This window comes from Panicum virgatum, chromosome 7K (assembly GCF_016808335.1).
Source record: "Panicum virgatum strain AP13 chromosome 7K, P.virgatum_v5, whole genome shotgun sequence".
Lineage (NCBI taxonomy): Eukaryota > Viridiplantae > Streptophyta > Magnoliopsida > Poales > Poaceae > Panicum > Panicum virgatum.
The window spans coordinates 8819191-8845927 of NC_053142.1; the positions used below are offsets into that span (position 1 = coordinate 8819191).

A 26737-nucleotide genomic window follows, 5' to 3' on the forward strand; every position below is an offset into this window, starting at 1 on the left:
ATAAAGCACACACACTCTTTGCTTTTTCAAACTCCGCTTGCACGCCTGCCTTGCTAGGCAAAAAATTTGGATTTCATGTTTGGCCCGGCTGATACTGTGACCTTTTATATATAAAGCACAAAATGCCGATAAACGAAAGCAAGAAACTGAAAAAAAACTTGGAAGGAATGGATGACTCGAACTTGTGGATTAACATAGAGAAAAATACCTACAAATGAAGAAATGAAAAAAAGGAAATAATAAAAGAGAAACAGAAAAACAAAAAGAGAGAAATAAATGAGAAAAAGCAACAAGGTACCCATGAGCCAAACAAAAACTTTCACGCAACCCGCAAAAAAAGAAGAAGAAGCTTTCACGCAAACTATAAAAGCAAAAACACTCATGCTGCTTTTCTCCTCCCCCTTCTATATAACATCACATAATAATTAATAAGTGAATAAATAAATAAATCAGTTATTATTACAAGGCTGGCCTCTCCGCCTTCCTCTCCCTCCGCCGAATCCAAACGCCGATGCAAATGCTGCTCCACGCCAGCTCCGCCTTCGCCCTCGCGCCACCCCCGCGCGTCGCCGCCGCCGCCGCCCCGTCGTCAGCTTCGCCGAGGAGGTCGGGCGCAGCGCGGGCCTCTCCGCCGCCGGCGCATTCCGCGCGCGCCGCGGCTCCCGGGACCCTGAGGGTGCTCCACGCCGCGCCGAGGCCCCCCATGGCGACGGGGGAGGAGGGCGCCGGCGCTGACGTCGGCGTCGCCGAGGCCACCTAGGTGCGGCCGCTGCTGCCCCCCTCCTCACATCATCCCGTTATTACGGAGTTGGTGCAATTGTCGATTAGACCCCTCGAATGCGAAAAAAACACGCGATTAACCCTCCAGGTTCGGATGCGGGTCCATGTGGCCCGCATGGTAGTCACAAGATGCGCGCAGTGGATCGAAATAGAATGATTGTTATAAAATTTTCACATCAATCCCTGGGTTCTTCAGAGCCCTATGGTGTTGGGCCACCTGCCAGTGATCATACATATACAGCAATCACTTCCTCTATCTGACAAAAATAATTGTATCAAGATTTTACGAAATACTTTTTCAAGGCGCTTTGCCTAGAAAGAGTACTTCTTATAGTTGTTTCCAGATTCAGGAAATGTATATGTATTATACAATCCAAGAGTACCAGTCAAATCTCCATATTCGAGATCATGCTATTATCTAACTTGTAGCAGAACACAGCTATATCACAACTGGCCATCAGGCCTACTGTAAAAAAGATACCTGTAGTTCATTTTCATCACCATCTCTTGTGAAGAATTTCTAAATATTTCATTTGTTTTATGCCATGTTTCTGGGATGTTCTTACTCTAGCTGTGATGCTGCTTCTGCAGGAGTTCTTGTCAGATGCAAGAGCTTACTGGGTCACCAAGTCCCTGATTGCCTGGGATGTCAGCGATCAAGAAACCTCCCTGTACTTGTATGCAAGCAGAAGTGCTACAATGTTCATGTCAAATGGGGTTGTTGAAGGTGGGTGAACTATAGACTTTTGGATTCTTTTCGCCTATTGAATATAATAATAAATGGTTAAAAGTCTGCATGTCACAATCCTTTCTGATTTGGCAGGTTATGATTCCAAAGTTCAGCTGCAACCGGAACATGGCGGGCTTCCAGCCAGTGTATGAGTATTATTGAGTTATTGTAATTATCTTTATTCTGCAGTGCTTGTTATGTTTGTTCATCTTTGTACTTTATTTTCAAGCAGCACTCTAATGTTGCCCTACACTTCACATGCTTCAGGTGACTGAGAAATTCCCTTTTATCAGCTGCTATAGAGCCTTCAGAGTTCCAAGCTCTGTTGATGTTGCCAGCCTTGTGAAATGCCAACTGGCTGTCGCTTCTTTTGATGGTAATCTTTACACTAGGCTGCCTTTCCGTAAAGACCCCTCGACAAACGGTTCATGAGGACAATTGTATATTGTTACAAGATAGGTCATGGGAAAAGCCAAGATTCTACTGCATTGCAACTACCTGGCGTGTTGGATGACATGTTTGCCTACACTGGACCACTTGGCGCAGTTTTCAGTGAGAAAGCTGTGAGTCTGCATCTATGGGCTCCTACAGCACAGGTTCTGGATCTTGGAATCCTTTAACATCTTACTATTACCAGTTTACCACTAGTCCTCTATATTTTCCACTTCAATTGAAAGTATCTCAATAGTGCTGCAGGATGTGAGTGTGAGCTTCTATGATGGTCCAGTGGGGCCTTTACTGGAGACTCTGCAACTCAATGAGTCAAATGGTGTTTGGAGCGTTACTGGTCCAAAAAACTGGGAGAACCGGTATTATCTGTATGAAGTCACAGTATATCATCCAGCTACATCACAAGTTGAGAAATGTTTGTCTGATGATCCTTATGCTAGAGGGTAAGTGCATTTTGATTACTTCATAATACAATACTAGCCATAGCCCATAGAGTGGAAGACATAAATGTTATCTTGTTTTGACTAGGCTGTCTGCAAATGGAACACGGACTTGGTTGGTCGACATTAATAGTGAAACATTGAAGCCACCTTCATGGGATAAATTGGCGGCGGAAAAGCCAAAGCTTGATTCTTTTTCTGACATAAGCATATATGAATTGCATATTCGCGATTTCAGGTTAGCTGTTCTGTGGCTGTAACTTTGATGAGATTTTTTGCACCCTCATTTTTATGAATTTACCACTATGTTTTCTGTCATTTTTGTTACAGTGCCCATGATAGCACCGTGGACTGTCATTCTCGAGGAGGATTCTGCGCATTTACATGTCAGGTTGTTCACAGTTGATTTACTAGGAGAGTAATATATTTCATGACCTTATTTCATCAGTTTCCACCTTATCGTGCATTCTGCAACTTGTGATACAGGATACAGCAGGAATACGACACCTAAGGAAACTGTCTGATGCTGGTTTGACTCATGTGCATTTGTTGCCAAGCTTTCAATTTGGAGGTGTTGATGACATTAAGAACAATTGGAAATTTGTTGGTAAAGACTCATTCTTTCTGTATATTTTACCAGTAAAAGACATTAACCTGTTCTTTAAAATAACGTAATTTTGTAACTTACATGCTTTTTATTTGCTTTGAAACTCTACAATACGCATGGAAATAATCCACTTTCAATCTGATATAGAATATCTGGAATACATTGACATCATAAAATTTATGGTGCCAGGTATTTGCATATCTTCAGAGTTCAATGTAGTTCCAGCTGTGTTTTGTTTTTCTTATTCAGTATATATCTTTCAGTGGTTGATTAAACTAAACTCTGTCACTTACATCTTATGCACCTTTAGTTCATTTCATTTGATTATTCCTTTTCAAGTAACTTGGGGACTTCATCTACTATGGCAGATGAGGCTGAGCTGTCAAAATTCCCTCCAGGATCAGATTTACAACAAGATGCAGTTGTAGCTATTCAGGAAGAGGACCCTTATAATTGGGGGTATTCATTTTTTTTGCTTCTTTGTTTCTTTCCTGTCAAAGATTCACAATATACTGATGTGTCATAAATTATTCTAAACATGGCCACATGCAACTAAAGATATAACCCTGTGCTTTGGGGAGTTCCGAAAGGAAGCTATGCAAGTAACCCAGATGGTCCAAATCGTATTATTGAATACCGACAGATGGTCCAGGTGTGCTTGTGCTTTTAACCCTGAATTTTGATACATAAACGTGCAGCAACTTTCAGCAGCCTGTTGCTTTAGTGTAATGATCTGAGTAGCAGGTGTCCTTAATTTAACCAGCTGTCCAGGATAACAGGTACCTTTCTGATAAATCTTGCTGCAGGCACTGAATCACTTAGGTCTTCGTGTTGTCATGGATGTTGTATACAATCATTTATACTCAAGTGGCCCTTCTGCCATCACTTCGGTGCTTGACAAGGTTGTCTCAGCTTTTAGTTATATTTTTTCCTAGCCATTCGAGTTATAAACAGCAGCTTGATGTTTATTCTATATATGTACCTATGTCCTTTCTGGTTTGTAGAGTTAAATGCATATGCTATTGTTTCATGGAAACTTGTCCACTCAACAGCATATAGAACCAATGTCCAATCGAAGTTACTTCTTGTAACTAGTTCTTTGGAGACTTCTTTTTAACAATGAATATTAGAGCAAAGAATTGGAATATTCCTGAACATGCAATATATAGCTGCAATTCCCTGATTTCTATAATTAGTCCGTTTCCTGAAATTTAATTCTCTTTTGAGTGGGTTTGGTCTATCTTCTCCTTTTGCCTGATATACCTTGAAGCACTTGATCTGGTTGTTGTGCATTAATATGTTAGATGAAATCTACGTTGGCAAATAATATCATCATGTGACTAACACAATACTAAGGACTACATGAATTAAATTGATTAATTGCTTCCTTTCATGAATACCTGTTACTTCTTTTAAATTATCACATTTTATTTTGTGATGAACATGCATGTGTGAACTTTTGCGATTCTGAATTTTTTACTTTACCTGTGGATCAGTCAGTCTGCCAATTACGTAATCCAAATTTGTGATCACCAGTTCGAATCACTATCCATCTATTGACCCTTGTTTAGAAGAAAATTAGACCAATATATATTGAACATTCTTCTTCTTAATGCAATGATATGCAGCTCTCCTATGTATTCGAGAAAAAATATATATTAAATATTCGACAATGTTTCACTGGCTTATCAATTGTACTGAGGACTGTTTTACCATGATGCTTTTTTGTGTACCAAATGAAACGAATTGTTGAACTACAATTATATCTAGGAAACAGCAGTGATTGAATTTGTTGCCCCTTGATATCTTTGTTCCTTAGCCCATAAAATGTTTGTAGTTCAAATATATACACTTGCTGATTAAAATCAAAGTCATTTATCCATTTCTGGGCAGAAAAATCAAAATTATTTGTTCTTTGGACATTCCATATGCATCCTAATCTATCTTATTGTTTATACTGGACATTTGCAGATTGTACCTGGATACTACCTTAGAATGGATACTAATGGTCAGATTGAGAACAGCGCAGCTGTGAACAATACAGCAAGCGAGCATTTCATGGTTGATAGATTAATCGTGGATGACCTTCTGAATTGGGCAGTAAATTACAAAGTGAGTTGTAATAGTTACATTACAATTATAGGCATTGCATAATTATGATATGGTTCTTTCAAAACTTAATGATTCCATCAGAGATTATAGATAGTTAAACTCACAGAAAATATAGTTGTTTCTTTCTTTCCTTTTTGGCTAAATTGTTTCATGTTGGTGGATGCATGTCTTTTAATATCACAGCTTATTATTCTCTATTATTTATGATCTTATGATAACTTTCACCATAGGTTGATGGGTTCATATTTGATCTTATGGGACATATCATGAAAAAGACAATGGTAAGTAAATACACCTAATGGCCAAATTAAATAACATGGGGATTTGGTGGTTGAAAACATAATCTCTTTTTATTTCATCCCCATGCTCTAGTACAAGTCTTGCATTAATCCTTGTCATATTTCAATATTAGAATTTTAGTTCATTATCATTTCTTTTAGTAACAGCTAGGTGCCCAAAGGTGTTCTTTGGCTGCTTCTAAATTTTTAATTAGTTTCCTTCCAACCTCTTATTTGGGCATATTAACTCCCCTGTAATGGTTGATCTAGTTGAACCTTTATTCTTTACGGAATCTCACCTCAGTCTCTATCTACAAGATGCACAGACAAAAATAGAGAGTAGGGCTTCATTTGCAACCTCTGTATTTGGTTTCTGAATTTAAATATCTTCTCACGGCTTTAGGTGGTGGATATATTTAGCTTTAGGGAATTTAGTAGTATGTGTTTAGCATGCCAGTTAATTTGGAGAATACTTCTTTTTTAGTAATTATCCAGAGTCGAACAATATCTCGATGGATTGTTAATACCAGAAATCTAAACTTTGTAACAGTGCAGATTATTCTAGAAATTGTTTTTTTTTTCAATTTTTATGTGTGACTTTCTGATTCTTACCAGTCTACCACCACAACTGGAAAAAAATAGAAATTTGAGCTGGGAAAATAATCACTTTGTGGTATTCAGTAAACCAAAGTTTACTAGCTGTTTGTTGCATGTGTCCATATTATTGATCATTATTGTTGTTGCTGGTTGAATTTCAACTTTTTTTTTGTAATTATGTGTGTTGTACTTTGTGCTTGAGAACTCTTATGGTTGCTGAATGCAGATGAGAGCAAAATCTGCTCTTCAGAGCCTTACAATAGATGAACATGGCGTGGATGGTTCAAAGATATACTTGTAAGCACCAAGATGTGCAACCAGTTTTCATAAAAACGGGCACACTCCTGCTGTGAATTGAACTGATAAGACATTGACACCGTGACAGGTATGGTGAAGGATGGGACTTTGGTGAAGTCGCACAAAATAAACGTGGGATAAATGGATCCCAGCTTAATATGAGTGGCACAGGGATTGGTAGGTAAGTCTAATTTTAACTAACTTGAGTGTGCGTATTATTTTAATTCCTATCTGCAAACCATCCGGTCTTGTTGGATGCGCAGAAAAAAATTTTAGTCTATTTTTTTTTTTACAATCAACAACTGGAATGTAAAAAGAAATTAAAGTCAACTCTTTGAAGAAACATCTTAGTGAAGTTTATGTAGTAAATAACTAGTCTTGGAAACTTTCTCGTGGTGTCCTTGTGCATTTACTTTCTTCTTTTTTCCCTACATAACAATACCCAGTACCACTACCATATTTGCAGTTTCAATGATAGAATCCGTGATGCTATTAATGGGGGGAGTCCATTTGGTAATCCACTACAACAAGGTTTTTCTACTGGTCTATTCCTAGAGGTAACCTTGGTGTCCTTTATCCTTATCCTTTCTGAAAATGTCAAGTAATGTTTGACATTTTGGTAACGAGCTGCTGCTTTTATATTCCTGAAGAACATTGCATTTACGTGTCGTACTTTCTAAAATACAGTATTTGGGCCGAGATATGTTCTGAACTTTAACAGTTTAGGTCTGTTCGGAATGGAGGAATACAAAATAGAGGAATGGGGAAAAACATAGGAAAGGAATAGAAATGATGGGTCAAAACAGAGGTTTGGAAAATGCAGGAAAAGACTAGGAAGTGGTGTTTGGAACACAGGAATCTTTAAGACAGAAATAATCAAAAAACTATTAGTAGCACCTAATAAAAGATACACGAATAATGGAGTTGACTGTGCACTTGAGAGTATATTTTACATACAGGGAGGCTTTTACAGTTGGGCCCCTTGGTCCATGAACTCAGTCTAGCTACAAAGCATTATTCTTATCTATTCCTTGGTTCATCATTATGGATAAGAACCACCACGCCTGATCCTCATATGGGCGAATTGATGGAAGCAAGAAGGGCTAGCTACTTTAGGTGGTGACTACTGAGCGCTACATCCTAGATGTCGCGCGAGCTGCACAATGGACGACAGTGAGCTGGGAAGGTCGCTGAGTGGCAAGGGTCTTCTTTGCTGTCGCACTGCCTTGCCAGTGTGAAATTTGTTTAACTTGTTCTTGCTTGCAGTGCGTTGAACTATTTTTGATTCTCTTGTACTCTGATTCGTATTTTGCGAAATGGGCTCGATTTCTCTTGAATTTTGATTCTTGTTTGCAAAACAGGCTTGATTTGTAGAAATTAGTTTGATATGCTTGTTGCTTTTTCTGCCACTTCTTTCATCTTCCTGTGCCTCTATCTGTTCTGCTTCTCTCATGCGCGAATGTGCCTTGGGCTTCAGCGAAAACTTTGGTTTCGAGTGGATGTTTAGATTCCTGTGTTCTATGAATGAAGGCAAGCCTTTCCAGAGGAACGATGAGGTCGATTCCTCCGTTCCAAATGGTGCATGATGTCAGCAAAAAAAGGAAGTGAACTCCCGTGAAATTCCTTTGAAAAACGTCCAATCCAAACAGACCCTTACCTGAAGACAATGAGCAACCTCATAATAAGTTCCACTTGACAGTGTTGATGTTAAGGGCGTCAATGCCCAAGACGGCGGGACCTTGGCTGCGTAGTTCGTAGCATGGCGCCGGGGTCCTTCCCTGGCGGCCCAATGTTGAAGGGGGTGAGATTAAGAGTAAAGAGTTGAGGTTTGGGAGGTAGATTGATCTTGCTTATCCCAAATCAGTAGCAGTACATCCTTTTAAATTGGCCTTGGCCGGCTAACACGAGGAAACCAATCCCTAAACTCACTCCTAATTCCTAGCTTAGCCACTAAATGGCGCTAACCGCTGCAAGCCTCCCGCGCCTTCTGCTGCGGGCGACGGCCTCTCCTAGCGCTCCGCGCCGTCTGTTGAGGCCGTGTCGGCCTCGTTGGCGCCCTTCTTGCTGCCACGTTGTTGGTACGCGCGGCCCCACATGACATCTCTCTCCTCGACGAGCAGCTTGTCCTCAAGCTGGAAGTGGGGGGTAACAGTTGCCGAAGCTGACGATGTCCTCCCATGAAGCTGATGAAGCAGGTTCGCCCTTCCAATGGACGAGGATTTGGCGCACGCCACGGGCTCGGGTTCCAGAACGGCTGCCCCGTGGTGGATCGAAGGCAGGGCCGGTGGGGTCGTTGGAGGTGCGCCGACGAACTTCTTCAATAGGCCGACATGGAACACATCTTGCATGCGCGCGCACGCCAGCAGCTCCAGGCGGTAGGTGACGTCGTTGATGATGGCGGCATTGCGGTACGGGCCGTAGAAATGAGGCTTCAACTTTCCTGGCGTCGGAGCTTGGTGGGAGGCCGTTGCGCGTTGATGGAGGCTGAGCCAGACCCAGTCACCCACGGCGTGTCGGGTCTCTTCGTGGATATTGTCGTAGTAGATCTTGTGCACCACCTAGCTTGCTCGAGGTGGTAGCGGACGTTGGTGAGCAGCTCATCCCACTCCACCATGGACTTGGCCACGGCTGCGACCCTTGTTTCCCCTGGCTCATAGGAACAAATAGTGGGCGGGTCGCGGCCATAGACGATCTTGAAAGGCGTGTCCTTGAGTGTCGTCTGGTACGCGGTGTTGAAGCCAACACACCCACTGTCGGGGATGATCACCGGTGAGGCAGCGGAGGTACATGATGATGACCTTGTTTGCAGCCTCCGTTTGCCCATCAGATTGGGGATGGAATGCTGATGTCATGTGCAGCTTGGTGCCCGCGAGCCGCATGAGCTCGCACCAGAAGGCCGACGTGAAGATGGGGTCCTGGTCAAAGACCATGGACTGCGAAACACCATGGAGGCGGACAATCTCGGCGAAGAACGCCTGGGCCACCGATTTCACCGTGTCGGGTGTGCGAGGCGGATGAAGTGGCAGTACTTGCTGCAGCGATCCACCACGGTCAAGATGACGGATTTTCCTCCCACATGAGGCAGCACCTCGATGAAGTCGAGCCCGATGTCAGTCCAAACCGCCGTGGGCACGGGCGGCGGTAGGATTAGTCACGCGGGGTGCAAGTGCTCGGACTTGTACCGCTGGTAGGTGGCGCAGGCGAGGACGTAATCTTTCACTGTGTTGTGGAGGTTGGGGGAGTGGAAATCGCGGTGGAGGTGGAGCGTGCGCTGAACGCCCTCGTGGCCATCATCGTGCACGGTGGTAAGCACCTCGTGGAGCAAGGGCGATGCCGGCGGAATGTAGAGGCGGTCGTGGAACGTGACGAGGCCGTCGATGAGCGACCGGTGGCCTGCTCGCGTGCCCACCGCCAGCTTGTCCTTGAGTGCCACCAGCGCCGTGTCCATGGTTGTGGCCTGCTGGAGGCGGTCGATGTAGACGAAGCGGGGACCCGAGATGGCCAAAGACCGCTGCCTCCTCCGTGTCGTGGCGGGAGAGGGAATCCGCGACCGTGTTCGTGCTCCCCACCTTGTACTCCACAGAGAAATCGAAGCCGAGTAGTTTGCCCACCGAGTGGTGCTGCGGGATGGCGGCCAAGCGCTGGTCAGTCCTTACCACAAAGCGACGTCCCCACAAGTATGGCCTCCAGTGAGGACGAGGCCAATGAGTTCACGGTCGTACGCCGCCAGGGACACATGGCGTGGCGTGGCCGGCCTGTTGAAGAACGCCACCAGATGCTGGCCCTGGAGGAGCACGACACCGAACCCATATGTGGACGCGTCGCATTCGTCGACGAATGGCTGGGTGAAGTCAGGCAGGGCGAGGACAGGCGTCGTGGTGACGATGGTCTTTGGGGCGGTGAATGCCGCCGCGGCCTCCGGAGTCCAAGAGGACCCCTCCTTGCAGAGGAGAGCTGACTGGAGAGCAGCGATTGTGCCGAACTCCCTGACAAACTTGCGGTAGTACCCTGCTAGGCCAAGGAGCCCTTGGACTGCCCGCGTAGAGCGAGGTTGTGGCTAATCCGCGACTGCTTAGACCTTGGCGGGTTCCATGGCGACGCCGGCGGCTGAAATGGTGGTCAATCCTAGGCGAGGAGGTACAGCTCCTCTAAAATGGCCGAAACCCCACAAGAAACATTGGGCGTGACACCTTAGAAAACACAACCATTGCGGTGTTTCCAAATAGACCAAGCTGCCAAGATGATGATGGAATTTAAGCCTTTTTGGACCTGGCCCCATGGGCGGATCCAAAGGGTGGGCCAGGTGGGCCACGACCCACCCTAAGAATCGGCCCAATGAAGAATTACACAGGGATTTTGGCCCGAGATGAAGTGTTGCAAAGTCTTGGCTACAAATTTTCAATTGTTTGCATCTATTTATCCCCAAAAAAATTTGTTTGCATCTATTTCTAGATGGATAGGAAATAGGAATAAGGGATGTTATACTATAGGATTGTGATATTCAAAAAACTTGTCTTGTTGGACCACCCTAGCTTTCAATCCTAGATTCGCCACTGCCTGGCCCTCCACTATAGAACTTGCCGCTGCCCACCAATCAAAGAAGGAAGTATTGGTCTGTGTAGCTAAGATCTGAAGATTGAAATGCTCACTCCTAATTCCTAGCTTAGTGTTGCAGATCCGCCCAAATTAAACCGGCTTAAATGCGCTAACTATCATCTTAATGAATAATCAAGTTACCTCGCACTTAAAACGGTGTAATCCGGCAGTCCGTCGGGTAATTCCCGATTAAACTACTGTACTCCAGGATCACAATTGCACTAGAAGTCTCGCACGAAGACGAGCACAGGTGATACAAGCATACTGAGATTCTCAAATTAATTTACAACACAGGTTTTACATAAAAACTTTAAATACAAACTACAGAGTTCAAATACACAACGGAAGTTTAAAACCGAGTTCGAAATACAATACGTAACTACGAACGATGATACAAAGTGAGCTCCACATCCTGCCCACCGATGTGATGCCAACCTGCCCGATCTTCACGGGGAAGACGGGGCCCACTCGACGGTCCAACTCGGAGGAAGCGGTTGTCCAATTCAGGACGCACAGATCTCCTCGAAGTCAGCGGGAACACAACCTGCTCAGAAGGGTTACATCAACAACCTTGAGTATACTAATACTCAGCAAGGCTTATCCGACTATGGGTATACTTAGCCCAATATCTAGACATGCAAAGCTTTTTGGCTCTGGAGTTGGTTTTGTTGAAAAGCTACTAGTAGTAAATCCTTACTTTCAATATTTTAGCTCAAGTTTAGTGTTCGAGTACCAACTAGGTTCGCTATAACATCTAGAGCACACATGGTAGATCAAATTATCTTTCCATAACATACAAGCCAACATTTCCATTCCGCTCTTATTCCACTTCTTTACTACGATGTGACACAGTGACCAAGGCTCTCATATCCGCGAGTCACGGCGAATCGATCCGATTTAACCTTGCAAGGTGGAACTAACTCACACGACACGTGCAACCCCGTCGGGCTACACACGTCAACTGTTCCTATCATCACCCCGACGTCTGAATCACGCCTGTCAAAACCCGGGTGAGGAGCTCCACACGGCGAACACCCAGTGGACCCGAGGGCAACTACAACACCCGCCATCATCCCACTCCCAGAGTAGCAAGTCGCGATTCAAAGTATCGTTGCGATTCAAGTAATGAGCTTACCGGTTTCGACTACCTCCTACTCCCGGCATGTGGTTAGTACTGTTAAATCCTCGATCAACAATGCCAACAACGGTACGGTCCTCAAACGACACAGACGGATATTTCTTTTCATCCATTCCATATCCATAATCCAACTCATTCCCGCCCTGTCTCCATTTCTCTTTTCCTCCTTATTCATTCTCAAGTAACTTTGCCATTAGAACAAGGAACTATAACACGCGAGTGACAGGAATCACTCGATTTCTACCGAATCCTAGTTAAGCATTGCAGTACTAACAACCTGCACACTAGTAGAGACTCATAGGTACCTATGGAAAATATGCATACTAGGGTTTCATACAACTCCTATAAACATAAATGCACAATTACTTAGATAAACATTTAATACCGGAAGTAAGGGTTATGCTCCAGGGCTTGCCTTGCAGGTCAGCGGGGTTAGCGACTTCTTCGGGAGTGTGCTCGACTGCGTCCTCCTGCTGTTCTCCTGCTTGCGGCTCCTGGACCGGCTCAACAACCAGCTCGTAGACGTCTTCGTTCGTGGCGTCTACACGTATGAACATGCCATGCAGGAGTTATAATGGTGCAAGGCACTCAGGAGGCAATGCAATGCGAGGAAAAGAAGATATGACTGGCAATCATTTAACGAACAACCAGGAAAAACTAGCGATAAAGGAAACGACTTGGTGCTGCTAGGTAAATTTAGTTCCCGCTTAGTTTAGCCTGAAGTGTTTACTTTCAACAACACTACTAAACTCGCTTTAAGGAAGCTAGGCACATATAACAAACAGGATGAAGCAATAAAGCATTGCTTAGCAACGGCGAAAAATAAAGGAAAACTAAAGCTAGGAATTAGCTAAACACAAAAACTTAACATGCCACAAGGATTTGGTAGCACAACTTTTCTATCATGAAAAACTATTGATAAGGAGTGTATAAATAAATTATCAACATTTATTGATATAGAAAAGTATTTCTTTTAGCCCTAGAATGGAAATCAAGCAATATTAGATCCACAAACATGCACATAGGCTATGCACCTGAAAAATTTTCAGTGGACTACACATACAAAGAGTAATCTACTGAATAAATTTCATAATTTTTAGACAAACCGAACAACCGATACAAAATAAACTAGCTTAAGCACAACCCACAATTTTAGCAGGGGCAAAAGTGACATTTCACAAGCATGAGTATTTTTCCTCTGAAGATCTTGATCTAAGCAACCCAACAAAATTTAGTTTGCATTTTTCTATATTTTCTACACATTTTCAAAGTTTTCAGCCGAAATAAACAATTTTTGGAAAACAAAACAAAAACTAAAAAGGGGGCTGACAGCCGGGCCCCACATGCCAGTGGGAGCCCAGCTCCCAGCGCCCTCCCCTGCATTGCGCCCTGCTCTGCCTCACCGTGGCCATGGCCGGCGCGCGGCCAGGCAAGGCAACGGCGGCTGCGTTCCAAGCCGGCGGCGCAGCCTGGCCGGCCCGCGGCCAGCACAGCCCGGCAGGGCCGGGGCGCACGGCGGCACGGCCGGGGGCCCGCGGGGGGGCGGCCACGGCGCGCAAAGCAGGGGCGCGCGGCGGCGCACCGCGTTCACGCCGGCGCGGCGCAGGGCGGCGGCGCGGCGGGTTGGGCCCACGACCAGGGCCCCAAGGCGGCTCCGGGGCGCGCGGCGATGGCGCGTGGCCCCGCACGGGGGCGGCCCGCGGCGGCGCCAAGCAGCCACGGCGGCGCGGCGATGCTCCGGCGGCGGCGCCGGAACCAAGGGGAAAAGGGGTGGGGGAGGTAGAGGAGAGAGCGGGGAGTCTCACCACGGCTTGAATCGGGCGGAGGAGGGGTGGGAGAGGAAGCTCGGCGGATGGCGCGGAGCTCGGCGCGAAGCTCTAATGGCGGCCGGCGGTGGCGAGCTCGATCCGGCCGGGAAACGGCTCAATCGAGCTCGTGGATGGGCGGAGGAGCTGCGGGGTGAGGCTAGGGAGGCTGGGACGCGCCGAATCGAGGCGGGGCAGCGAGGATGGCCGGCGTGGACACTGGCGGTGGCACTGAGCTCGGGCTTGGCTCGGCGTGAGCGCGAGGAAGGAAGGGGATGGCGAAAACGGACACGACTCCGTGGGGATAAGGATGGGTACGCGAGCGCGACGGGCGAGGTTCGTCGGCGCGACGCGTGGAGGGGCTCGCCGGCTGCCAAATGCCGGTATGGGCGCGGTGAGCACAGTGGAAGCACTGGAGTTGCACAGTAAACTAGTTTGACTATTTTGGCCCGGTTTTTGACGCTCCAAAATTCAAAATTTCATATGGGAACTTGAATTTTGGCCAAAAGAGAAGTTGTAGAGAAAGAGGATCTATAGCTTTGGTTTTGGGCGAAAATTGATTTGGAGCTTAGATGGGGGAGAAAAACGCGCTCAAAGTTCGATTAGGGTTGAGTACTAACGACGGTCATTAACCAGCTAATGACATTGCTCAGCCCTAAACAGCGATTAAACACATAATTAGCGTTACGATTAACACTAGGGTGTTACACTTAGCCACTAGTGGCGCTGATCACTGCTGGCTTCCCGCGCCTTCTGCTGCGGGTGACTGCTGATCTTGGCGCTCCGCACCATCTGTTGAGGCCGCGTCGGCCTTGCTGGCATCCTTCGTGCGGCCACGTTGCTGGTACACGCAGCCCCACATGACAGTTGATAACCTCATAATAATTTCACTCGCGGCTGTAAAGTCCTTCTGAAAATCACAAAACTTTTGTCACACATCAAGCATTCATGTTGCTACCTGAAATCTCCTTCCTGAAGTAGCCTATGAATTCATGTTGCTGCTTGCTAGCCATAAACTCATTTTAGGTCATGTACTCATTTGTCCTCATATGTTTATGTTTTTTTCCTCGAATGCATACGAGATCTGCGCATCAGTATATTACAACAACAACAACAACATAGCCTTTTTTCCCAAGCAAGTTGGGGTAGGCTAGAGATGAAACCCGAAAGAAATAAGTTCAAAGTTCAGGCACATTGATAGCTAGTCTCCAAGCGCTCCTATCCAAAGCTATCTCTTTAGAGATATTCCAATCCTTAAGGTCTCTCTTAACCGACTCATCCCACGTCAGTTTAGGTCTATCTCTACCCTTTTTTACATTATCGACCCGCTCAAGAACCCCATTACGCATCGGCGCCTCATGAGGCCTTCGTTGGACATGTCCAAACCATCTCAACCGATGCTGGATAAGTTTCTCCTTAATTGGTGCCACCCTAACCCTATCCTGAATAACTTCGTTCCGGACTCTATCTCTCCTTGTGTGCCCGCAAAACCACCGCAACATCCGCATCTCTGCTACACTCAATTGCTGGACATGTCGCCTTTTTGTAGGCCAACATTCAGCACCGTATAACATCGCCGGACGAATTGTTGTCTTATAGAATTTGCCTTTTAGCTTTTGTAGCACCTTCTTGTCACAAAGGATGCCAGAAGTTTGCCGCCATTTCAACCAGCCAGCTGAAATTCTATGCCTAACATCTTCATCAATGTCGCCATCCTTTTGTAGCATCGATCCTAAATACCGAAAAGTATCCTTCTGGACCACTGCGCATCAGTATATTAAGAAGAAAAAAAGGAGGGGGTTAAAGAAACCCCAGTACAAAGAAAGTTACAGGATTGAAGAGTCTGTAACACACCCTAAGCTGTCTCTTAGAAAACTAAAGCAGGACCAGACCACCTGACCAGAACAACTAGGAGGAAGGAGCCAGGTGAAGGAGATAGGAACTCCTCAAGCCCCTGCTACAGACCACTGCTGTGCTTCTTTGAAAGCCGAGATGACCCGGGTTAAGTCAGGAGTGCCTCCATCAAACACACAGTAATTATGATGCTTCTAAATTAACCAGACTTCTAGGATAAGGATGGAGTTAAGTCCCTTTTTTACTTGGCCAGAAAACCTGCTGCTTGCTCCATCCCACCAATCCATATAAAGTAGATCATCCATCTGTGGAGCAACAGCTTGTCGACCAAACAGCTGCAGAATGCTGTACCATGTTTGTTTGTCAGGTGAAAACACAAGAGATCAGTAGGTGATCTAGCGTTTCTCCAACCTGATCACAAAGTGGACACTTTGGTGGGTGAATGAGGCCTTGTCGTGCTAGTCTGTTAGCTGTCCAGCATCTATTGTGACCCACTGTCCACATGAAGAACTTGCATTTCCCTGGGGCCCAGCTTTTCCAAAATTTTTTTTTCCCAAGGATTGAAATGAGTGGCTCCAATAAACAAGGCCTCATAGGCTGATTTGGTGGAGTACAAACTATAAGCTGAAAACTTCCGAATATGTGTATCTTCCACCTCACAGGTTGCAGCACCACATTTGAGAGAAGCTCCCACAGGCACACTCAATGCACCTCTTATATCCAAGATCCATCTTCCAACAGTCACAGCATCATAAACTGATCTTCCTTGCCCTGACTGCTGTAGAACTAAACAAATGTGTCAGGGCCTGTTCTAAGCTCTGACGGATTGTACAAATTTTCCCACTTAAGCTTTATTGTTATAGTCTCTGCCACTTCAGTCAGATGGTTTGTCATTTGATTTGAGTTAGTAAGGTTCAGAGTTTTGTTAATGGTTGATTGAACCAGTAAGCAACCTACTGTCTTCTTTGTCCTCGCTGGAGCTGAAAATCCTCTAGAGTTCAAGCTCTCATGCTGATCTGTGATACATTCTTTCAAATTGCATCTGAACAGAATTAGATTAGCTCCCAAAAATTTATTTTCTTATTAGTTTGTAACTTTGTATTGATCCTTTTGTGCAGCCAAATGGATTTTATCAGGGCAATGAAACAGAAACCAGGCTCACGCTTGCTACATACAGTGACCATATACAGGTTGGATATCAATATTCATTTTTTTTCTAGAAGTTACTATGTTCTGGTTGAATTTCAAACAGTTATTGACCTATCTACTAATTGGAAACAGTTCTGTTGTCTATTATCATCTTATTGCAAGGATTACGTGAATATACTGAATTAATAGAGACCCATGAGAAAACTTGAGATTGAATACTTGAATTCAACATTTTGCCGCATTTGTGCTGATCTTCACTATCTGTTATATCTTGGACAGTATACAAGTGGGCATTAAAATTGCTTCTATTGTAGAATCAATTCTTAAATATGTGTGACAAAGCTCTGTCAAAGAATAATTTGGAGTACCCTTTTAGGAACCACCGAACCACCTATGGATAGTATTCAGAAAAACAAGTCATTGTCTTGGCCACAAATGCTGTTCCTTGATACAATAGTCTTGTTAAATGTTAGCACGCTATAAACTTGAAAGTTGTAAAGCTGAATAAAGTTAATCAGTTCCTATTTGTATGCAAATGCATGCATAGGTAAACTGTAGTTAAGGTATTTATAGTACCAATTGATGTTAGTTATGAGCATTCCCCTGAAGTGACTTTACCTTCTCATTTTCATGCATTTTTTTTGTTTCGTCTGTTTGCTCCAATTAATTATGTGCCGTCTTTCATACAACTAAGTAATTATCTTTGACTTTTTCCATGTTTTGTCTTCCATCTCCAAAGCCTTGTATCAGCAGAGGAATTTTGAATTTCTTTTATATGAGGTGTCACCATGAGCCTATTATGAAACTTTCTTATGGGCACAGCAAGTAATTTTATTGCTTTCAGGGTTCACCATGTGGGAACCATACTCAGATAAGTATTATCCTTGTTGATTTCATTTTCCTTTTGCAGATTGGATTAGCTGGGAATCTGAAGGACTATGTACTGATATCTCATACCGGAGAAGTTAAGAAAGGATCTGAAGTTCGCACTTTCGATGGGTCGCCTGTTGGCTATACTTCATCCCCTATAGAAACAGTAAATTTTGCAAACTTTCCAAAACAAGCCAAACATTATATGTTAAATTGTCAAAGCTCACATTCTGGAGAAGCTCAATACATTTTCTGATTTGCATAACCTGATTGGATAAGTTATTTTCTGTGTCTCTTATTAAATTCTGCCACTAATTAATTACTGAAATACGCCACTGTTTCTTCCATTTCAGATCAACTATGCTTCTGCTCATGACAATGAAACTCTATTTGACATTATTAGTCTAAAGGTATGGAGTGCATCATGATACCCAGAAACTTAACTGCTCTACATTTTCATCTATTATCAGTCTGCAAATTGATGTTTCTTTTTCTTTCTTCAAAAATAAAAATGACACTTTTTTTGGCTGCTAGCAGTATTTGCTACCTTGTACGTTATGTCTTATATAGATAAAGTGAGCATCTTATTCCTGTGTGAGTATAATTTTGCAAGAACAGTTTTACTCTCTAGTTACAGTGGTGTTTGGTATTTTTGGTTTCCTTGTGCAGACTCTGATGAGCCTCTCAATTGACGAGAGATGCAGGATAAATCATTTGTCCACAAGCATCATTGCATTATCCCAGGTGATTATTGAAGTTTTTATCTATTATTTGTTTTTCATATTATAGGAGTTGATAACCCAGATAATGGGTTTCCACGAAAGTAATGTACATAGTAAAATGAATGTTTTGCATTTCTGATCTAACAGGTTTAGTGCTAGTCAAATCAGCTCAGCCTTAAACTTGGTGCTAGATATGGAGTCACTAAATGGTCATGTTTGCTAATACAGGTTGAAAATTGTTACCTTGCTAATACTCGTTGCAAATTTACTCGGGTTGGGTCTGTACTGGACTCGTGCACTGCATTTATTTCGATCTTAAATAAAATGACAAGCAGCTCTTCTGCATGGTTCGAGAAAAAAAATTGTTTCATTAGGGCACTTAAGCATCAGAATTCTTTTGCTAGGATGTAATATTGTGATATTGGTACTTAAACTATAAATAATATAAGTCTTAGCTAAAATCCAGCAGAAACGCACTATACCACAATCTAACCTGATTTGTTTTTTCAGCCTTCACCACTATGCATATTTTCATGACTGTTGCTTTTCTTAAGATCAAGTGCTATTGTATGTTTTCATGCATTGACCATAACTTAAACATCTGCAATAGGTTTCTCACTTTGATATTGTTTTGTCTACTTCCAGGGAATACCATTTTTCCATGCTGGTGATGAGATACTGCGATCTAAGTCGCTTGATCGTGATTCATATAACTCTGGTGATTGGTTTAACAAGTAACGTGCTGCCCTTTTGACCTTGATGAGAACATCAATTCCCCAAAATTATACGATTGTACTTTGAAGAATTGTTTGTTGCGACCATAACTTCTCAATAGTTATCCTATGTGAATAAAAGTTGAAAGGAAGTTCCCCAAGCATGTTTGAAAGCAGGGCAGGGTAAATGTTCTGTTTTCTTCCTTGTCTGCAGGCTTGATTTTACCTATGAAACAAACAATTGGGGTGTTGGGCTTCCACCAAGGGAAAAGAATGAAGGGAGTTGGCCTTTGTAAGTTCTGGATCCTTCTTGACACTTCATATTAGTATATGGCATTCCTTTAATTTACCATAGCTGCAGAGGACACATACTCATTGTAGAGAATTGAGAAAACACCACACGGCCTAAGGAGGGGGGGTGACCTCTATTATATATTGCCGTATGGCTTGGAGTACAAGTAAACTCAATACAAGGAAATACAATAATATATCTCTAATACCCGCCCGTAGTCGCAGGCGGAGCTAAACGAAGACCAAGACTAGTCCTAAAGTCGGTGTACAACTGGATAGAAAGTCTTTTAGTCATGAGTTAGAACGCCCCACCTAGCCAACCCGACCATAAAATCCAGGTGTTATAGTGGGAGGGGTTGAGGCTTTTATCCTCAGTCCAACATTCCCCCTACTGCGTGCGAGTCGGGCGAGCCGCGGGGCTGTGCCACCTGTCCGGTCTCAGCGAACGCAGCCAGGGAAATCGCGCAGCGGAAATGCGTGGCCGGGAGGGATCGAACCCAGGACCTCGGCTCTGGTACCAAGTTAGAACGCCCCACCTAGCCAACCCGGCCATAAAACCAGGTGTTATAGTGGGAGGGGTGGAGGCTTTTATCCTCAGTCCAACAATATCAGCATACTGATGGGAAGAAGGGACATGCAAGACCCGAACTTCTCCTAAAGCCATCTTCTCGCGAACGAAGTGAATATCAATCTCGATGTGCTTTGTGCGACGATGGTGGACTGGATTAGCCTTCATATATACAGCACTAACATTGTCACAATAGACAATGGTAGCCTTGGCAAGAGGAAGATGGAGCTCTTGAAGCAACCGACGCAGCCAACAGCACTCAGCAACCACATGTGCAACTGCCCTGTATTTAGCCTCAACACTAGAGCGGGAGACTGTAGTCTGACGTTTGGAAGACTGTAGTCTGACGTTTGGAAGACCAAGACACCAGATTATCTCCAAGATAAACACAGTAACTTGAGGTCGAACGCCTAGAATCAGGACAGCCAGCCCAATTAGCATTAGAGTATGCTGTAAGAGAGTCAATAGAGCCGACACCTAGGTGAAGTCCAGCAGCGACAGTACCCTTGACATAGCGCAAAATTCGCTTGACAACTGCAAGATGCGGCTCCCTGGGATCATGCATAAACAAGCAGACTTGCTGGACAGCATATGCCAAATCAGGACGAGTCAGAGTGAGATACTGTAGGGCACCAACAATACTCCTGTACTCTGAAGGATCTGCAACTGGAGGACCATCTGTAGCGGAGAGCTTAGACTTGCTATCAATAGGCGTCAAGGAGTGACACTTACTCATGCCGGCACGCTGAAGCAAATCCAAAGCATACTGTTGCTGAGATAAGAATAGCCCATCAGAAGAACGGCTGACAGAAATCCCCAGAAAGTGATGTAGATCTCCCAGATCAGTCATGGCAAACTCAGTGTGAAGGCGACCAATGATGGAGTGAAGCAAGTCTGTCGATGAAGCAGTGAGGACAATGTCATCAACATACAAAAGCAGGTAAGCAGTGCTAGCGCCATCCTTGTAGACAAACAAGGAGGTGTCGGAGACTGAAGAAACAAATCCCAACTGACGAATATAAGTAGCAAACCACTGGTACCAAGCACGAGGAGCCTGCTTCAATCCATAAAGAGATTTCTGAAGAAGACATACATGATCTGGTTGAGAAGGATCAACAAACCCGGGAGGCTGCTGGCAATAAACAGTCTCATCAAGATGTCCATGTAAGAAAGCGTTCTTCACATCAAGCTGATGGATGGGCCAATGGCGAGACACAGCAATACTAAGAATAGTGTGGATGGTTGCAGGCTTCACCACCGGATTGAAAGTCTCATCATAATCAATGCCATGCTGCTGAGAAAAATCACGGACAACCCATCGAGCCTTATGCCGCGCAAGAGAGCCATCAGAGTGATATTTGTGCTTGAAAATCCACTTGCCGGTAACCACATTAGCCCCAGACGGCCTAGGGACGAGACGCCAAGTACCATTATCAACCAGAGCCTTGAACTCTTCTGCCATGGCTGCTCGCCAATTAGGATCCGCAAGACCACTGCGATAATTGGCCGGAACGGGAGAAGCAACAACATGACCAGCAGAAAAATTCTTGTAACTGACAAGCTGAATAGTACCAGACTGGAGCCGAGTAATGCGGCGTAGAATCGGCGGCGGAGAGGAACCACTCATCGGATGGCGAGGTGCAGCAGGAGGTGACAACTCCCCAACATGAACACCTGAACGTCGCAGCTGAAGGGGGCCATGATAATGACCTCGGTGCTGTGGTAGAGGAGGATCAGGATATCGGCGACCAGATTGCGGCGATGCAGGCGCAGGAGCTGGTGCAGGAGCTGGTCTTCGAGTGTAAACCTGACCAAAACGCCTAGGAGGTGCAGCAGCGACGGGTGCATATGCTGCATGGCAGGCGCCGCCGCCGCCGTTGCAGGCGATGGCGCAGGGGCGGCTACTGCTGCTGCAGGCGCTGGCGTAGGGGCTGCTGCTGCGTTGGCGTAGGTGCTGGATAATCCGAAGGACCTGACGGGGGCACGAGACCACACCCGCCCGGTCTTGAAGAAGCCGAAGGTTCTGGTGGGGGTACAGGACCACGCCCACCAGATAGGGGTAGCGGGTGCTCAACTCCTGAGGTAGACGGAGCATCCGCAGAAGGGCCACCAGCTGCATGATTAGTAAACAATGGTGCAATATCCAAGTCGCTACCAAGTAAAAAATCAAAGGAGCTGGTGGAGGGAGGATGAATCTCACAAGCGAAGGGGAAAACGGACTCATCAAATACAACGTGTCGAGATATGATGATTCGACGCGTGGAGAGGTCGAAACAGCGATACCCCTTATGATCAGGGGGATATCCCAAAAAGACAGGCTGTCGAACGTGGTGCTAGCTTATGCGGAGAGGTGGCCTGTAAATTAGGATAACACAAGTAGCTAAAGATGCGCAAGTGATCATAAGTGGGATAGGAGTTGTAGAGGCGAAAGTAGGGAATCACGTTTCGAATGGCGAAGGAAGGTCGTCGATTAAGCAAGTATGTGGCCGTAGCAAGTGCCTCAGCCCAATATTTGGGAGGCATAGAAGCATGGATGAGTAAAGTTCACACTGAATTGTTAAGTGTTCGAAGGATATGTTCGGCCTTGCCATTCTGTGGAGAGGTATATGGGCATGAAAGGTGGAAAACGATGCCGTTGGCGCGTAGGGAGGCGTGCATGGCGTGGTTGACAAACTCAGTCCCGTTATCAGCTTGAAAGCACTTAACAGGAAGGCTGAACTGTGTGCGGGCATAAGCAATAAAATCTACGATATGCTGATGTACAATTGTACATCGGATTTGTGCTTAAGCGGGAACGGCCAACAATAGTGCGAAAAATCATCCAGCAAGACTAAGTAATAAGAGCAGCTAGAAATACTAGCAACCGGTGAGGTCCAGACATCACAATGAACTATTTCAAAAGGTGAAGTAGTATGTGAAGTAGAAGCAGTGAAAGGAAGGCGCGCGTGCTTCCCAAGTTGACAAGCATGACAGAGCGAGCGATCTACCTTATTACATGAAACTAAATTGTTCTGTTTTAAAGTAGCTAAGACTGCTGGACCAGGATGACCAAGACGGCGATGCCACAAGGATGAAGAGGCTGCAAGAAGGGCTTGTGCTGCTGCGGGGGCGATTGATGGGATGGTGTAGAGGTCGCCGGTACTATCGCAGCGAAGGATCACTCGTCGTGTCCTGATGTCCTTAACAGAAAAACCAGAGGCATCAAACTCAATAGAACAACGATTATCGCGAGTGAATTGGCAAACTGAAAGTAGGTTGCGAATGATGGATGGAACGATAAGAACGTTGTTCAAAACGAATCTAGACGAGTCTGTGGCTAGAACGGAAGAACCTCGGGACGTGACAGGAATATGTGCACCATTGCCTATGGTAATCAAAGAATGAGCAACTGGGAGGCGAGAGAGAAGGATACCTTCAGAAGAGTGCATGTGTGTGGAGGCGCCAGTATCCATCACCCATGCATTGCCTTCGAGTGCCATCTGCTGAAGGGCGGCGATCAGACCAGTTTGGTCCCATGTGGGAGACTGAGCTGGTGCCTGAGCCGAACTGAGCGCCGCGTGAGCCTGAGGGGCGCCTAGAACGCCCTGACCACCACGCCAGAATTGGCCTCCTGCGCCACCCTGCGCGCCCTGCAAAGCAGCCCACGGGTTGATGCAAATCCATGGACCGCTAGGGTTAGGTGCGCGAGGTGGCTGCTGCTGCTGCTGGCCGCCGTTGGACCTCCTGTTCCTCCGGCGGCTGCTGCTGCTGCTGCAGAGGAGAGGGCGAGGACGTCACCGACAGGCAGGAGGGGCCGCACCCAGACGAGGAGGCGACTAGGGCAGAGGAGGCGGCCACCTTTGCCTGATTCGCCAAGCGCAGCTCCTGGAGGGCGAGGCGGTCGACGGCCTTGGAGAAGGTCATGCCAGCCTCACTTGCAATGATCTCGCCAGTGGTGTTGTAGCGCGGGTCAACGTTGGTGATGAAGTTCAGCACCATCTCGGATTCGGCGACAAGTTTGTCGACGTCTCGAAGCGCCTCAGCAGCCTTCTTCATAGCTTGGGCATAGTCGTGGATGGACATGTCCCCTTGAGTTAGCGTATGGAACGCATGACTCAAGTAGATGGCACGAGGAGCTTTGTTCGCCTGGAAGTGGTTGGCGATGGCGACCCAAAGCTGCCCCGCCGTTTGGTTGGCGGCCATGGTGAAGTCGAGGACGTCCTCGGAGACGGAGCCGTACAGCCAGCTGCAGACAGCGCAGTCGGCCTCGTTCCATGCATCAGTGCGCGGATCAGGAGGAGGGGTGCCATTGATGTGACGGAGGAGGCCGAACTTGCTGCTCATGGCCTCGAAGAAGTTGCTCCACTTGGTGTAGTTGGAGGAGCGGAGTTCCAACTTGATGGGGACGTGCGCCTGGACGGAGACAGCAGCGTAGGCGGCCATTGCAGTTGGTGGGGGCGTAGAGTCGTCGAAGAAGAGAGCAGCGATGCCGTCGAGGAAGGAATCACCGTCGTCGATGGTGTCACCGGCATTGGTAGAGGTGTTGGTGACACAGGACATCAACAGATTGATCTGTTGAGGGGAAGGAGGTGCGCCCTAGGAGGGGAGGGCGCAACAGGGAGGGGGCTGCACGCGAGAGGCCGCGGCCGGTGGTGTGGGTGGCGCCCCAGGGTGGGGCGTAGGGAAGGGGGAGGCGCCCTAGGGTTAGGGCGCAGGGAGGGGTGGCACCGATGGGTGGATCCCCTGGACGGCGGCTAGGGCAGCGGAGGAGAGGGAGGCGTACAGCAGGGCAGGAGGAGGGCCCGGACTCGTGATACCATGTAAAGAATTGAGAAAACACCACACGCCCTAAGGAGGGGGGTGACCTCTATTATATATTGCCGTATGGCTTGGAGTACAAGTAAACTCAATACAAGGAAATACAACAATATATCTCTAATACTCATCCTGTTGTACATTGTTTTTAGGCAACATCCTGTTGTACATTATATTGTTTCTTTTGAACTAAAGAGTTCAGTGATCATTTTATTGTACAACTGGGAATTTTTCAGGATGAAACAAAGATTGGAGAACCCGTCATTCAAACCTACAAAAGATCACATTCTTGCTGCCTTAGACAATTTTGTTGACATACTGAAGATTAGATACTCATCGCCGCTATTTCGTCTAACCACAGCAAGTGACATTGAGGTACACGAATTCTTTGCTTCAACAAGTTACTTTTAACTTTCACCAGACTTCTGTAGTGATATCGCTTAGATGGGCACTTTTTTTGTTTGTTGCAAGGAAAGCATAAACTGCTCTTCTGGGCATTTTGATATATGCATTAAGTAAAATTTATGAATTTCATGCACTCTGGAGCTATGTACTTGTCAATGGGACACAAATGTATGTTAACTACACCTTGCAGCAGGACATGAATAATTGCCTGAAAAATAGATGAAGAATAATCCTGGTGTGATATAGATATTTGTGGATCCACATATAAGTACAATAAAAACAAACAAACTACTACTTTGTATGTTTAAGGATCTTTTTTGAGCTGACTTGTTTAGGGATATTTGATCTCCTGTGCTTTCTTCAGATCTGACTGTATTCCTATCTTGTTTCAGCAACGTGTTCACTTTCACAACACAGGCCCATCCTTGGTTCCAGGAGTTATTATCATGAGCATTGAAGATGCACGGAATGATACGTATGAGATGGCCCAGTTAGATAAAAAGTAAGCAGCATTGATGTAGTTATATTTCAGTCTCTGGAAACATACAGTTGTTTATCAGCTGAGAGATTGAAAAGCAGTTAAAGTATTTTTTTGGTCTCTGCACTGACATATATATATGTTATGGGATCTTTCAATGTTCTGTTCAGTAGCTAACAGCGTGTCCATTTCTGCAGCTTCACTTGTGTCGTTACAGTCTTCAATGCATGTCCACATGAAGTATCAATGGAAATCCCTGATCTCATGTCAATGGAGCTTCAGTTGCATCCTGTGCAGGTAACTAACTGTTTTTCACTTTTTGCTGCATCAATTATCCTCTCCTCAGCCAAATACATTAATCACAAGCATTGTTCTGCAAGTGTTGTACTTGAAACCCAGTCCTGAAACCTAGTAATGCTTTTGGGAAGTGATTTTCTGTAGCATGTTGAATACAAAACAGTAAGTATGGTCTTTCCAGTGCCTGCATGCCTGGATTACACTTTGCATATCCGTTATTAGTCATTCCTGTAAAAAACTGAACACTGGTATATCTGCAAACTGCATGGAATAATCACTGATTGTGGGGAGATTATAGTTAAGAACTTCGCTGTAGACATCAATGAGTCACGGATCCAAACTGCTACTACCACGAGGCTGTGTGAATATCTGACGGCTAATGCAAATTGATTCAGGTGAACTCATCAGATGCTTTAGTCCGGCAATCTGCATTCGACTCCACCACAGGTCGATTCACTGTGCCCACAAGAACAACAGCAGTGTTTGTTGAACCGAGGTGCTGATGCCTTTTGCAAACAAATGCATTTCGGCATCGAAGAAAGTGAGTGTAAGAATAGGAGTCCTTAAATATGTATACATAAAGAGATGGATCGAAGCTAAGGGCCTGTCTTGGCTAGTTTATATTAAAATAAGGTGCCAGTTTATATAAAAATAAGATGCCCAAGTCGCCAATGCTTGGCTGCCATGTGTATGTTGCTGATCATCAAAACAAGAATGTATTGTATGGTTTGCAAAATAAATGAAGGGCCTTGGTTTCTTATCTTTT

General features: G+C 45.4%; 1 protein-coding gene across 1 annotated transcript; it reads left to right on the forward strand.

Moving 5' to 3' along the window:
• Nucleotides 1-473: 473 nt before the first annotated feature.
• On the forward strand, nt 474-26737 carry LOC120639731 (pullulanase 1, chloroplastic-like). Its single transcript, XM_039915618.1, has 27 exons — nt 474-742; nt 1375-1507; nt 1604-1656; nt 1778-1886; nt 1970-2106; nt 2207-2403; nt 2489-2638; nt 2731-2791; nt 2887-3007; nt 3376-3466; nt 3566-3659; nt 3814-3909; nt 4979-5119; nt 5350-5400; nt 6221-6291; nt 6380-6472; nt 6758-6848; nt 16803-16874; nt 17744-17869; nt 18057-18113; nt 18373-18447; nt 19071-19159; nt 19353-19430; nt 25028-25166; nt 25589-25698; nt 25872-25971; nt 26367-26737. Exons 1-27 carry the CDS (start codon nt 512-514, stop codon nt 26472-26474), a joined length of 2874 nt encoding a protein of 957 aa, XP_039771552.1. The 5' UTR covers nt 474-511; the 3' UTR covers nt 26475-26737.

What these genes read in the sequence shown, in the direction of transcription:
- LOC120639731 (XM_039915618.1), top strand. Translation starts at nt 512, where the DNA reads ATGCAAATGCTGCTCCACGCCAGCTCCGCCTTCGCCCTCGCGCCACCC. An exon ending in TTGCATATTCGCGATTTCAG is followed by an intron (nt 2,639 to 2,730) that starts GTTAGCTGTTCT and finishes TTTTTGTTACAG; the next exon opens with TGCCCATGATAGCACCGTGG. An exon ending in CATACAGTGACCATATACAG is followed by an intron (nt 16,875 to 17,743) that starts GTTGGATATCAA and finishes TTCCTTTTGCAG; the next exon opens with ATTGGATTAGCTGGGAATCT.